Source organism: Lissotriton helveticus, chromosome 8, assembly GCF_964261635.1.
Source record: "Lissotriton helveticus chromosome 8, aLisHel1.1, whole genome shotgun sequence".
Classification (NCBI taxonomy): Eukaryota; Metazoa; Chordata; class Amphibia; order Caudata; family Salamandridae; genus Lissotriton; species Lissotriton helveticus.
Window position 1 is genome coordinate 1,071,526,663 of NC_136069.1, and position 16,010 is coordinate 1,071,542,672.

Sequence of the window (16,010 nt, forward strand, 5' to 3'; positions counted from 1 at the left end):
TTATTTAGTGGTACAAGTCTCCTGCAAGGGCCTGGCTGGAAACCCAAAGCAGCCCTAACAAATGTTGTCAGACCAGTCCCCGTATGGTGCATACCAAGTGCAGCGAGTGAGCCTGACCACTACAAAGGGGCTTATGGGAGGGGCTCTTGCCCCCCCCCCCCCCCAAGAAAATTAGGGGAAAATGGTGCATTCTACAACACATTTGTCATTATAAATTGAGTTGTATAAGCCTTTAAAGTTTGTAAATGATGATCTTACTGGCACTAGGATATGGCAATCTTTATTGGTGCTCTTCAATGATTTCCTCCCTATCACCTTCCAACCGTGCCTCCTATCTCTCCATTGTCCCTTTGTCACATGTATTTCATTTGTTTTATAGCACCTCTCACTGGTGTAGGAGCACTCGAAATCACACACATACAGAGATAATGAATCGTGTGTAAATCAGTGTATAGAAAATGTTACATAAGGCAGAGGGGTTTACTAGGTGAAGGAGTCACATGTCATCCATACTGGTAGGCATTTGTGAAGAGTGCTTGGTCTGGAGAAGCACACACTCTGGATTCAAAACATAACACAGTGGTTTATGTTGACTTTAATAATGAGAATGTATTTGTACCCAACAAAAATATATTTTAGCAATATCAGGATAATGAAATACTGGGAAAAAACATAACTTACTAACTTGTACCATGCAGTTTGCATGCAGCTCTTTGATGACAGCACATAACTCACTGTGCTAGATTATGATTCTAACTCCTTAACTACACAGTAACAGCAAAATATCTGTGACAAAAGCAGCCTTAGATGAGTCAAAGCTGCCACTGGATAACACTCCCATCTCTCTCCAGCAGGTACATTAATCATCAGAGTTATCTTGTCCGTTTTTTTGTTGCCCAAAAACTGTTAATTATAGAAGGAACTCTGCAGTGCTTTTAAAACTGCTGCTTGTGAACCCCCTGGGAATGTGTCACAGACCCCGGTGGTCCATCCGCAGACCAGACTTTGGGAACCACTTTTCTAGTACATACGTCAGCACTGCCTCAGTGGTAAACTGCACTGACACCTTATAATAACTGTTGAAGAACAGCATGTCAGTTTTTGTAGCACAAGAGTACTAATGAATATTGTGTGACATAACATTAGCAGTTTTGCTGAATTTCACATTTACCATCAGACTCTAAAGTAGTCTCTTTAGGTTGCCACAATTATAGTGATATCAATATTGTTGATGGTGCTACTTGTCCTAATCTAACATGAACCCTTCAGAATGAAGAGAGGCTGTTTTGAAATCTCGTCCTGTGGTCACATACATGTACTACTAATTAGCTGTCAGGCTATAGAGACTGGAAATATCACTCTAAGGCAGGGTTAGTTCAAGGTTTGACATTACTTAAAACACACATATACGCTTGCCGTGGGATATTTTACGAATTGCTTAACTAGGACGTTTAAATTATTTATGTAGCACCCCGTTAAATGAAGCTAGCAGGTATGTCGTTACAACTTCAGGCTTTCGCGGCTTGTCCAAAAATGACAGTAGTTTTTTCATTAACAGGAAGAATTCATCGAAAATCCTCACTCTGTGGACATTGAGTCTGAAGATTTCATGAACCTACCTCCAGAAGTAAAGCATGAAATTCTGACTGATCTGAAAGAATTAACAAAGCGAAGAAGAACAATATTTGAAACAATGCCAGAGGTGAAAACATTTACTTTGTTTCATTGAGCTGGTTTCTCTTCTTTCCTCGTGTTTTCTGTGCAAAGCTAATCTTACTCACCTTTCCTCCACTGAACCACAATCTCAAAATCTCACAAGCTTTTTCTCTGTGAAAAGAAACCTGCCTTCTGCTTCCACTATTCACACATCCTTGGTGTTTCACTGAAAAAATAATTGACTAATATTTCGAACACCTAAGTTCTTCTGAGTTGCACAAAGTTATCAATTTATACTCCACCAATATGGTTGAATGTTTACATCTGCAAACATAGCTATAAGCGTGTTTGTTGGTATTCTTCGCTGAATCAACTTGTACAATTTGGTCAAAGGCTGACATCTTATAAATTTATCGGTGTTATTCACCATCAGTTTAAATGTAGTTTGTTGCCCACAAAGAAAATGTATCATTTTTAGGCGCTGAACAAGTGTCTCTCCATGGTGAGAAGGGAGAGAGAATGCCTTTATATCTAAAATGTTGGTAGGAGCTCCTCTGTTAGAAAAAATATTTTCTTTGAGGAACACCAAATTCAAACTTCCAAGTGTGTTGCAATTTATTATCCAGTAATTCTAATTTGGTAAAACATGTGGAATGCGTAAATGTTACATCTGTGAATACTCCTGGGAAACTATGACTATTGTAGGTTTCCAGGAGCACTTATTTGCGACTTAAAAAAAGTCAAAATTGCCGCAAATGATGGAGGAATCGCACGCAACAAGATCCCGACCATTCTATGTAATGTGATTGGCACTTGTAACGCGGGCAGCTACACCAAGGAGTCTTCTGATGCGTGCCTAGGAGGCAGATTAAGAGCTCAGGCGAGTCTATCTGAAAAGAAATGTCTTCAGCTTCTTCCTAAACATGGGCACGGACAGCTCGAAGCTCCACCGGAAGTTGATTCCAAGCCATAGCGCCCAGATGGGACAGGCAGCTACCACTGGACCTCTGAGGGCCCTTGAAACAATCACCAGTAGCTTGTTAGTAGAACGAAGCTGACTGGCAGGAGAGTAGAAACCAAATCTGGATTGAAGGCAGGCCGGGCCATATGCCATAAACCGCAGAGTGAACCCTCACAATGGCCTTGAACGCCACCCTTGCACCCACTGGCAGCCAGTTCAGATCGCGAAGATGTGACCTATCTTGGGAAGGTTGAGCAAGAGTCTGCCCGCAGCATTCAGGATCACCTGCAATTTATTAAGCTGGTAGGTGGGCAGACCGACATAGAGCGCTGGCATAATCTATGCAGGAGGTATTCAAGGTTTGGATGATAGTTTTCCAAGCGTGAATAGGGAGCAGTGGGAGGAACTTTTTAAGTGATTTCAAGATGCCGAAACATAAGCCCAATAGTCTTTTGATCTGAGGATCAAAGCAAAGTTTATCATCAACCCATATGCCCAGGTTTTTTACCGGACCGTCATGGGGAGAAGGCAAAGGGCACTCATCTGGCCAGAATGAGAGTGCCAGAGCTGAGAAGGACAGTTCCCGAAAAGGAGAATTTCTGTTTTAACATTTTGTGAATCAAAATGGATGTGGAGTGCCCGTGTCAAGAAGAGTCAATCAGTTGAATTTTCTTCTAAATTCAATCCCATTTCTACTATTTGTGGTTTTCATTTTTTCACAATCCTCAGAGATGTGGTTCAAACTATGGATTGAGGATTGACCTTAAATATGGTGTTCTGTCATAATGCATGTAATATGTGTTTGGGTGATGAGATAAGTTTTACCATGCCACATTAAATATTGAATACAAGAGAGAAGCTAGCAAACTGTTCTACACAGCATATAACTACATCACTTACATTTCTTATGGGAAATAATTATTGCATAACATGCTTAGTTTTGCACTATTGGGTCCTATTCTAGGCAGACGGTCCTCACTAATTGAGAGTGAAATATAGATCTTTGACTGTAAAGCAATCTAGTATTGAAAAATAAACATGTGAAGACATGATAAATATTAAAGGGAGCCTAATTGATATTGTAAGTAACTAACAAAGGCTTAAGACCTAGTGTCTTGCTTAAGTTTGCACCACAATATCTGTGAAGATTGAGGATGTTCTCTTTTTCTCATAGAAGCGATTTTTAGTTATCCTTAAATAATAAAAGGTTTGAGCGCTTAGTGTATCTACTGATGTGGCTAACTACTTCTGACGTTTGGGTTATCTCACACCCTGGCATTAAAGTATACTTTTCTGTTGCTTAAGGCACAGATTTTGACAAGGAAGATATTTTCTCTTACAGAGATAACGCAATCGCCAGGTTACTATGCCCTCTTCCTGCCATGAGCCTAAATTGAGCACCTGCGGCTAGATCAGACCCTGAAAAGCTTTCCATAAAATATATTACTTTGTTTCTTTTATAAAATAGTAATCTAAATTAAAAAAGACCCTCTTAACTTCTAATTCGAATTAAAAAATGGGTGCTGCCCCCTTATGTTTTGGAGCACCGTTCTTGCAAGTGTCTACCAAATTGCTGAGTACCAAGTGGGCCATTTTAAACATTTATTTTCACCCTGCCAGACCAGGGTCTTTGGGCACTAGCTAGTATTTAAGTAGATTTTTCTTCCAGTCCATGGCGTTATATTTGAATCATACATGGTATGTTGACATTGGTTACTTTTTTCAGATTTTTCTTTGCCTTTTTTAGTGAAGATATTGCCGCACTGTTGATTTGTTCCACTGTAGTAAATCTGCAGATGCCTGATGGTGGAGTAATTATCCAATCTGTGTGTATTCTGTAATGTTTAGAAATTGGTGTCAATTAAACACTCCTGGTGTCTTTTCTTCCTGTCATTTAAACATGACACAGAAGATCACAAGTATTATAAAACCATTGAGCATAAGTCTATCAAGGTACTCCAGTTAAAAAATGTTTACAGAACATTAGAAGGATCTCTCATTTTCAAGCACCAAGCTAGCGCGGGCCCAAAACCTCTTCCTTATGCCAACCTTCTACAGTAGATGTAAGGTCTTAAAGGCCTTTCTCTCTCAGAAAGCTGGTTAGGAGTGAGTCTTTTTCCACCTCATTTACTTTAGGTGTCACCGTCTTACAATATGATAAAATCCAACACTTGATCAACCTTTCTGTCTACTTCTTGAGTCTCAACAGTTGGCCTACGGGGTACGTTTGACGTAAGTAGAACGCTCAGTGCCGTAATCCGCAATTGTGCCACGCAGTGCAGGAGTGTGATTGGGCTAACCCACTTTATCTGGTTCAAGGAAATGTATGATGTTTTTGGGACTTTAATAGCTTCAGCTTGCACTGATGGAATAATACATTAAAACATCTCTACAGAACAAGATTGTGTAGATGGAGTAACAGGATGACTTTTTTTGAGAATCCCTTGCACCTCAGTAATCTGGACACTGTTCTAGAGCAATTTCAAGATACTTGGGGCATATCAGTTGATCTCTAATTTTCATGCAGGCCCAAATCTCTAGATCATCTTGCACCCGTTTCATAATAGAGGTATCGGGCTGAAAGGTTTCAGTTTCTGATCCACTAGACCGAGACCCAGACATCATTTGCTATAGATTGGCTAGACTTCACACCTAACATTTCGAACCTTGCCCAATTTTTGAGATGCATAACTTGACCCGGGTCTGCTTTGTCTCTACACATAACAGAGGGTGTATACTGGATCCTATATATGTTTGTGGGTCTCATGTTGTCTCCCACCATATTCACCTTCTTGCACAGAGACATCTTTGTTGTGTATTTTTTTCTGTGCAGTGGGGAGTGAACTTCTCTGTCTAGAACAAAACACCAGGTGTTCGCATTTGTCAAGCATTTGAGTTGTGTATCATTCGAGCACACTGCTCATGACACATTGACATTTGCATCTCCCCTTAGGTTTCTACATCTGTACTGAATGATTCATTTGTCTTTTTTCCTTAAAAATGTACTTGCAGTTCTGCACATGCTGCTTGTCTGTTTGAGGGAATTTGAGTATTTTGGAACTGTCCTATACATTCAAACAGATAATGAGTATTTCAGTTCTAACTTTGTGCTGAGGCAGTGTAGTCTCCACGCTTAACTAAGTGTTCAAAATAGTTTTATGATGCAATTTCTGTGGAACTCCCTTTTTCTGAATTTTAAACGATCCAGATTCCAAGAACTAGTATATGATCGCCCCCAAGTTTGTAACAATCACTGAAAGAGTGGTGCAGAGAGCACAGGGGCCTGGGGTCCGGAGCCTCCAGGCACTGGAGACAGGTCTTGTGAGCGAAGTGTGAGATTCATAAATCACATTGGTTGCATCTTACTTACATGGTACTTATGACCTCGGGGTAATTGCCCTAAAGTAAATGAGACACTTGAAACATACTGGAGTGCCTCAGTTCACATCCTTAGCTAAAACAAGTTTTGTAATGATGGATAGTGAGTTAAAACTCATAAAGAGTCGGTTTGGAGAAAGGGTGAAATAATTGTATGCCAGTACTGAAGACAAGTAAGGGTTTGGAACCACTAGGTTCGAATGGCAAGGGATCAATGTCACTAGAAATTGAATTGTGTTACTGTATTGCATAGGCATCTAAAACATTGTTTCTATTTTTAGATTGCACATCGTTAATGTCCCTGTCCTGATGAAGGTGATAAGATTAGCAAACACCGAAACGCCGCATCGACTGTCTTTTTTGATTGTTATTTTAACTTTTTGCGTATTGTGATGATGATACACTATGTTTTTAACCAATAATTTTATATTTATAGTGCAACCCGAAGGGAGGAATTAAATAAATATCATTCTTTTTTAATGAATCTGATTTCAAGTCTAGTAATTAGTGACACTTGCCCTAATGTTTTGTGTTTTTAATATAATTTGTATATTATAGAATTTTGGTAACAGTACTGAAAGAATTACAGAATTGTCTGCAGCTCTCTCTCCTAGATCCGAAAGACATTTCTATTGCGACACCACAGGGTTTTATCTTTGTTTGTCACAATAATAATTAAACCAGTCAAGCCCTTTTCCTTCAAAAGAGAGGAGACTAAGGAAAATCCTTTACTTTGTATCAAGGGGTCAAATAAAATGTAAAAATGTAAATGAGACACATTGAGATTTGGCGTGTGGACTAGTCCATCCCAGATGAACATGGCGAAAACACAGACATCATTAAGAATACTTGGACAGAGATTTAAACACGCTAATCTGATTATTTATCTTTGCAGTTGCAACGGATATACTGTTTGGAGTATACAATCTGCAAATATGATCCGTGCAGACACACAGTCTTGAAAGTATAACTGAATGAAATATTAGTGTTGCATGAAAAAGTGGAGGGTATGTTTTGATTTCTAAAACACATGGACAGAGAGGAATGTGAAGCAGGGAGCCTTCTGAACATATTTTTTGTTTTTTGGTCCATGAGTGGATTAATGCATGTGCAGTTAAGGGTTTTAGTTTTGTATGGATCACTGTGAAATCAAACGGATATTGCTAATTTGAAACAATGGAATATAATGGACCAATATTCGTCAACCTTACATTTTGATGGCATACATCAAGACTCTCCATGTACCTAAAATAACTGGCCAGTAGCCATTGTTAAGCTAATCCTAAATAGTAGAGAACATCCAATTTTGTTTTGTTGTAGCTAAGTGTTCGAGGCATGTGGGCTGCTGAATTAATATCTGTGCATAGATCGCCGCCTAGCGTTGGGTCCGGATGATTGCACTTTGTTGTCCTGGAAGAGTCTTCGAAGTATCACGAGATAGGTGGCTCCTCCCCTGGACTACAGTGCGCATGGGCATCCTCTCCATGCTCAGATTGTTTTTTTCCGCCATTGGGTTCGGATGCTAACTCCTACACTCCAAATCGGAATCGAAAACAATCTTTTCTAAAGGCCAAAAGGCCTTCGACTTCGTCGGTATTGTTCTCGATCGGTACCTCTCTCCTCGATCCATACTTCCATCTCGGATCGGACGTCGACGCGGGCTGTTGGGCCTTTTCGACGCCACGTGAGCCGACCGTCGATGGAAAGAAGCCCCTTCAAAAGGTGCCCACAATGCAACGCCAAGTTCCCCCATACTGATAAACACTCAGTATGCAACAAGTGCTTTTCCCCAGACCATAGGGAAGAAACCTGTCCGGCCTGCGCCCAGTTCCGGTCGAAGAAAACCATACGGATCAGACGGGCCGCTAGGCAAGAAATGCAGCGACAGGCACCGGAACCGGACAACATCTTCGATCATGACCAGGATCTACCGGACGCTCAAGACTCGGACCTAGAGATCGTCACAGTCGAGGACTACTCCGACTCAGACGACGAGATCCCGTCGGCCCAGATCGTGAGTACACTGCCCCCGACACGTCTTGACCCGTTACCAAAGGCTCCGGTCGAGGCATCGCCAACAGGCCTTAGCCAAGATCATAAGAAACTTTCGACAGCCCCGCCTTCCGGCTCGGCTCCGAAACCAAAACCTTCAGACACCCCAGGGCCTAGTACCACCGCCCCGAAGAAGGTTCCAGAGCCTAAAGAGATCACCGACCCTAAGGGCGTCAATCCTAAAAAACAGCCAAAGGGCGTCGAGCCAAAGAAGACTGTCGACCCCACAAAGGCCGCTCAGCCAAAAGCCGTCGACCCCAAAAAATCGGTCGACCCAAACAAGGGCATGAAACGGAAGGGCACCGAACCAAGGAATGTCGTCGAGCCGACCAAACCTGCGCTTCCAAAGACTGTCGACCCGGCATCGGGTGCCGTACCGAAACCATCGAAGCCGGACAAACCCGTCGACCCGAAGTTAACGGCTCCAAAAACACCGGTCGATCCAAACAAGAATATCGATCCGGCGAAAGCCGCTCCCCCCAAGAAACCTACGGGGGACAAGCCACGTATCGACCCAAAGACTCCGGTTGATCCGAAACCAGTGGTCGAGCCGAAATCTGGGCCCGAGCCGAAAAAACTGAGCAAAACGCCAAAGGTTGTCGAGAAACCAAAGGTTGTCGAGCCGAAAAAGCCCAACGCTAAACCCAGGACTGTAGAGGAAGAATTGTTCCACCCAGATCCATCAGACGAACAAGCAAAAATGTATATTAACCCAGAGACTGGTAAAGTTACCATCCTGCATAGAAAAAAGAGACCTTTGGACTTTGCACCTGATTCACCTACCCCACTGAAGAAAAAAGACTTTGGTACTTCTCCCACAAGACCTTTTCTCCCTTTTCAACCTGTCATGCCTTCTACACCCCTTGCACCTACATCACCTTTTTACCACGGGGCGGTGAGGGAGACACTGGGTATGACCCACATCCCCTATATGACTTTCCTCAAGATCCTGACCAAGAGGAACCTTGGGATGAGCCAACAGATCCTTATGACACACATCCCATCCCTGATGTGTCCACTTACCCTACTAAACCATCTCCTACTGATGATAGAGTAGTATTGAACTAACTCATAGATAGGCCAGCACAATTCCACAAAATGGACATGCACAGTGACCCAGTAGAGGAAGATTTCCTGTTTGACACTTTCACTACTGCAGAAAAAAGTGTCAAAACACGTCCAATGCTGAAAGGGGTTCTCAAACATGCACCTGACCTATTCAAAGACACAGCCAGGGCAAGGGTAATCAATCCCCAAATTGAAAAAAAGTATAGACCGGCTCCTACAGACCCAACTTACAGTAAAAGGCCAGCTCCCGCTGGACTCACTAGTGGTCGCTAACGCACGTAAACGAGCCAACTCTCAGACGACAGGGGAAGCACCTCCCCCTGATAAGGAATCAAAAATTCTAGAAGCATCAGGCAAAAGGGTAGCGGCACAAGCATCCAATTCTTGGAGAATTGCTAACACACAAGCCTTATTGTCTCGGTACGATAGGGCGCACTACGATCAGCTAGAGAGCCTTATGCAACATTTGCCCGAGCCGTTTAAAGCACAAGCAAATGATCTCATTCAGCTGCGTCCACTTCAGCTTCAGAAAAACCACTACCCACCACCACCCGCAACTGGTTCCTCACAGGAATTGGAGCAATATCACCGCGGACCAGCTCACCACCTCCCTCAGCCAACGCCCACCCGCCAACACAACGGACCCCAACGAAGCAGCCCGCAACTTCACACAGTGGCTGACCGCCTGCGCCGACGACCTCGCGCCACTAAAGAACCCTCCCAGCAGACCCAGAAGCAAGAAGGCATCCTGGTTCACCGACGAACTCAAGGACTCCAAGAAGACCTGCCGCACCCTCGAGAAAGCCTGGCTCCTCGACCGGACCACCGACCACATGACCGCCCTCAAACACGCTACCTGCAAGCACCACCAGCTCATCCGCACCACCAAGAAGAAATCACTGAAGGAACGACTGGACAACAACGCCCACAACAGCAAAGAGCTCTTCACCATCGTCAAGGAGTTCTCCAACCCCAGCACCGGCACCAACGACATCACTCCGTCACAAGACCTCTGCGACTCCCTCGCCTCGTTCTTCCACAGCAAGATCGCCGACATCCACAACAGCTTCGGCGCCCCACCCACGCACCCAACCGTCGAACCAACGCCCCCCAACGCCACCCTTCGCACCTGGACCACGGTGACCACCGAAGACACAGCCCGCACGATAAACACCATCCACTCCGGATCACCAACCGACCCCTGCCCACACCACGTCTTCAACAAGGCCGACTCCACCATCGCACCCCAACTCCGGAACATCATCAACACCTCCTTCAACACCGCCACCTTCCCGGAGAGCTGGAAGCACGCCGAGATCAGCGCCCTCCTGAAGAAACCTACAGCGGACCCCACCGATCTCAAAAACTTCCGCCCCATCTCGCTCCTCCCTTTTCCTGCTAAAGTCATCGAGAAGACCGTCAACAGACAGCTTACCGCATTCCTCGAGACAAACGGATCTCTCGACCCCTCGCAATCCGGATTCAGAGCCAACCACAGCACCGAGACCGCCCTCATCGCAGCCACAGACGACATCCGGACCCTGCTCGACAAAGGGGAAACAGTGGCCCTCATCCTCCTGGACCTCTCCGCGGCGTTCGACACTGTCTGCCACCGCACCCTAGTCCAGCGCCTCAGCAGCATTGGTATCCAAGAGAAGGCACTGGAGTGGATCATCTCGTTCCTCGCCGGAAGAACACAGAGTCCGCCTCCCCCCGTTTCGCTCCGAGGCCACCGAAGTCATCTGCGGCGTCCCGCAAGGATCTTCACTCAGCCCCACTCTCTTCAACGTCTACATGAGAGCGCTTGCAGCCATCGCACGCCAGCACAACCTCAACATCATCTCTTACGCCGACGACACACAGCTGATCCTCTCTCTCACCAGAGACCCCGACACCGCCAGAACCTGCCTACACGAAGGGATGAAAGACGTCGCCGAGTGGATGAAGGACAGCCGCCTGAAACTGAACTCGGACAAGACAGAAGTCCTCATCCTGGGATCTTCGCCCTCCGCCTGGGACGACTCCTGGTGGCCCCCAGCCCTGGGCACCGCACCCAAGCCAACCGACCACGCACGCAACCTGGGCTTCATCCTGGACTCCTCCCTCTCGATGACCAGACAAGTAAACGCCGTCTCCTCATCGTGCTTCAACACCCTGCGTATGCTTCGCAAGATCTTCCGCTGGATCCCGACCGAGACCAGGAAGACTGTCACCCAGGCACTCGTCACCAGCCGACTGGACTACGGAAACGCCCTCTACGCCGGAACCACAGCCAAGCTACAGAAAAGACTCCAGCACATCCAGAACGCCTCCGCCCGACTCATCCTGGATGTCCCCCGACGCAGCCACATCTCCAGCCACCTGAGGAACCTGCACTGGCTCCCCGTCGACAAGAGGATCACGTTCCGGCTCCTCACCCACGCACACACGTCTCTCCACGACCTGGGCCCCAAGTACCTCAACGAACGCCTGACCTTCTACACGCCCACCCGCCAGCCTCGCCCTCGCAGCCGTACCACGCATCCGAAGAGCCACCACCGGAGGAAGATCCTTCTCTTACCTGGCTGCCAAGACTTGAAACTCCCTCCCCATCCACCTTCGGCTGACCCAGGACCATCTCGCCTTCAGGAAACAACTCAAGACCTGGCTGTTCGAGCAGTAGCATACCCCTCCCCCCAAGCGCCTTGAGACCCTCCCGGGTGAGTAGTGCGCTATACAAAATGGTTTGATTGATTGATTCAAGAGGGAAAATTCATATCAAATGCTTCCATTAAATGTGCGCTGGACGCTCCAGACACCGCAGCTAGGTCCATCAATACTAGTGTCCTTCTCCGCAGACACGCATGGCTGCGGGTTTCAGGTTTCAATAATGAGGTGCAGTCCACCATTCTAAACCAGCCAGTCAATCCAGATTTTTTATTTGGTCCTGCGGTGGACACCATCTTGGACAAAATGAAAAAGGACACGGAAACGGCGAAATCCATGGGTGCACTGCAATTTCTGCCACATCGGGGCTCCTTTCGGCGCTCCTCATATAGAGCTAATACACGAGGAAATGCTTCACAAACATCTGCCTCCTATAAAGGAAACACGCAATGTTCCTTCACAAAAAACACCACCAGAGGTGGTTACAGAGGTAACAGTAATAAGGGAAGAGGACGGGGAGGCAATAACACCAGAGCCTCCGCCGCCACTAAACAGTGACTTTATCACGCTGCCTCCAGACCACTTAACACCGGTCGGAGGCAGACTACAACAGTTCCTACCTGTCTGGTACGCAATCACCACGGACAGGTGGGTGAAAAAAATTATCCAGTATGGTTATTGCCTAGAACTGACTTTTTACGCCACCAAACATACCACCCAGACATCGTCCTATGTCCAAAGAACACATCACCCTACTACAACAAGAAGTGACAAGCATGCTGGAAAAGGGGGCCATAGAGCAAGTCCCTTTCCACCAACAAGGGAAAGGAGTATACTCCCTATACTTCCTTATTCCAAAGAAAGACAGTTCTCTGAGACCAATTTTGGATCTCAGGCCCCTAAATCAATACATACTGTCGGAGCACTTCCACATGATCACACTACAACAAGTGCCATGATCACACTACAACAAGTGCTCCCGCTGCTACAGCAAGGGGACTTCCTGGCAACCCTGGACCTCAAGGATGCGTACTTCCACATACCCATTCACCCAGCCCACAGAAAATACCTCAGGTTCGCCATAGAAGGGCAGCACTACCAATTCAAGGTTTTGCCCTTTGGGGTTACCACGGCTCCAAGAGTGTTTACAAAATGCTTAGCGACAGTAGCAGCACATCTCAGGAGGCAACACGTCCATGTGTACCCTTACCTGGACGATTGGCTAATACAAGCAAAATCGTACCAAGAGTGTGCGGCACACTCGTTACAAACCATACAGTTGCTACACAGCCTAGGCTTTTCAATCAACTACACAAAATCGCATCTGCAACCTTCCCACATACAACAATACCTAGGTGCCACTATAAACACCTTGCTGGCAAAGCCGTACCCAAACACAGCAAGGATAGCAAGCATGCAGATACTCATCCATAAATTCCTGCCACAGCACTCCCTGCCATCCCAAGTTTTCATGCAGCTCATAGGCATGATGGCCTCCCGCATATTCATTGTCCCCCATGCCAGACTTCAAATGCGCCCTTTACAGGAATGCCTAGCACGGCAATGGAACCAGGCTCATGGACAACTAAAAGACCTAGTGTTGGTGGACAGTCGCACACACAAATCTCTGCAGTGGTGGAACCCACAAAATCTTTCTCTGTGGCGACTGTTCCAAGAGCCAGTTCCACAAATAGTACTAACAGCGGACGCATCACTGACAGGCTGGGGAGCCCATCTCCTTCAGTACACAGTACCAGGGCTCTGGACAAACAAACAAAGACGGCTGCATTTCAACCAACTAGAGCTGCTAGCGATCTTCCTAGCCCTCAAAGCCTTCCAAAAATACGTGCACAACAAGGCAGTGTTGATCCGGACGGACAACATAACCGCGATGTACTATATCCAAAAACAGGGAGGAACACACTCTCCTCAGCTGTCCCATCTGGCGCAGAGCATATGGAAGTGGCCAATTCCAAAGAACATCTTTCTCCTAGCAGAACACCTCCCAGGGAAGGACAATCAGATTGCCGACCTGCTGAGCAGGCACAGCCAACAAACACACAAATGGGAGATTCACCCCCAAGTTCTCCAGCCATTCTTCGAGGAATGGGGTCACCCAGAGGTACACCTGTTTGCCACAAAAGAAAACTCCAAATGCCAGTACTTTGCCGCCAGATTCCCACATCCGCTGTCACTGGGCAATGCGATATGGATGAATTGGTCAGGCAGATTTGCGTACGCTTTTCCCCCAGCACCATTGATCCCGCTGGTGGCACACAAACTGCGACAAAACTCACTCACCCTAATCCTAGTTGCTCCCACTTGGGCGAGACAACTATGGTACACAACATTCCTAGAACTCTCCGTAGTTCCTCATCAAAAGCTGTGCCTTGCTCCACATCTCCTAACTCAGAACCATGGAGAAATACAACACCCAGATCCCAATCAGATGAACCTAGCGATCTGGCTCCTGAGTTCTTAGAGTTCGGATACCTTAACTTGCCCCCAGACTGCATGAACATCATTAGGGAAGCAAGAAAACCTACCACACGAGCGTGCTATGCAGCAAAATGGAAGAGATTTGTTATTTACTGCAACAATAACCATATCAACCCTTTAGACGCTTCCATTCAAAACATTATCTTCTACCTGCTACACTTACAAAGATGTAACCTAGCCTACTCTTCTATAAGACTACACCTCGCTGCTATAGCAGCATACCTTCAGAACAGACAACACCTTTCACTGTTCAGAGTACCAGCAATTAAAGCATTTATGGAGGGCTTGAAATGGGTGATCCCTCCAAAACACCCTCCTTCCCCAGTCTGGAATCTAAATATAGTGCTTACCAGACTCATGGGACCTCCTTCGAACCTCTACACTCATGCGAATTGCAATTCCTAACGTGAAAGGTTGCATTCTTAGTTGCCATCACCTCGCTCAGAAGAGTGAGCGAATTGCAAGCGTTAACAATTCAGGAACCCTACATGCAAGTACATGCTAACAAGGTAGTTCTTACAACAAACCCTAAATTCATGCCTAAAGTTGTATCCAATTTCCATATCAGTCAAGCAATTGAACTGCCAGTGTTCTTTCAAAATCCACAGTCAGTAGCTGAGAGGGCCCTACACACACTAGACGTGAAAAGAGCTCTACTTTACTTGGTGGACAGAACTAAATCCTTCAGGAAAACTAAACAGTTGTTTGTTGCCTTTGCACCACAACACAAAGGAAATCCTATTTCAAAGTCAGTAATAGCCAGATGGATAGTTAAATGCATTCAAATATGTTATCTAAAAGCGAAACGCACTTTAACAGTCCCCCCTAGAGCACACTCTACATGGAAAATGGGGGCATCCATGGCTTTCCTAGGGAATATTCCTCTCGAAAACATCTGTAAGGCAGCCACATGGTCCACCATACACACTTTCACTAAACACTACTGTGTAGACCTGCAAGCTAAACAGCAAGCTGCTGTAGGCCAGGCTGTCCTCAAAACTCTTTTCCAAACTGCTGCAGCTGGCACAGGTGGCCACCGCTAGAGGAGATACTGCTATTCAGTCTACGCACAGATATGAATTCAGCAGCCCACATGCCTCGAACGGAATATGCTACTTACCAGTATGCATCTGTTCTTGGCATGTAGGGCTGCTGACATTCATATCGCCCGCCCTCCTCCCCGGCGCCTGTCGCAGCTGCAGCATTATCTCTATCATGGACATCTCTTACTTTCCTATCTCCATCTCTGCCACAATGGCGAAAAACAATCTGAGCATGGAGAGGATACCCATGCGCACTGTAGTCCAGGGGAGGAGCCACCTATCTCGTGATACTTCGAAGACTCTTCCCGGACAACAAAGTGCAATCATCCAGACCCAACACTAGGCGGCGATCTATCCACAGATATGAATGTCAGCAGCCCTACATGCCAAGAACAGATGTGTTGGAACCTGGGATGACAGGTTACCTAGGGTAGCCTGGCCTAGGGTTAAGGCATTTAATTCTAGAGGCACAGTGTGGAGGTTGCAGACCACCCAAAAGTAACTTCACGCAATAGCACACAAAAACAACACTACACCAAATTTTAGAAAAATAAGTACTGCTTTATAAAAATAATATATACTCTATTCTCTATGCTTTAGAAGTTACAGTTCAGTACTTTATCATCAATCAGGTGAAATCACAATCCGCTAAAGGTTTGGGAGAGAAAACTACCATTCAATATAAGCAAAAGCAGATGTTATAAAGG

At 45.9% G+C, this 16,010-nt stretch overlaps 2 protein-coding genes across 7 annotated transcripts in view; one reads left to right on the forward strand and one right to left on the reverse strand.

Moving 5' to 3' along the window:
• LOC144773109 (betaine-homocysteine S-methyltransferase-like) overlaps positions 1-16,010 on the reverse strand; it is a 656,112-nt gene that overhangs the window by 579,483 nt on the left and 60,619 nt on the right. The gene's annotated exons all lie outside the window — the stretch shown is intronic.
• The window catches only part of ERCC5 (ERCC excision repair 5, endonuclease), a 212,442-nt gene that overhangs the window by 48,614 nt on the left and 147,818 nt on the right, over positions 1-16,010 (forward strand). The window contains exon 7 of the mRNA XM_078657970.1: positions 1,559-1,702. Within this exon, the coding sequence (XP_078514096.1) occupies positions 1,559-1,702 (144 nt within the window). The remainder of the gene's footprint in view (positions 1-1,558; positions 1,703-16,010) is intronic.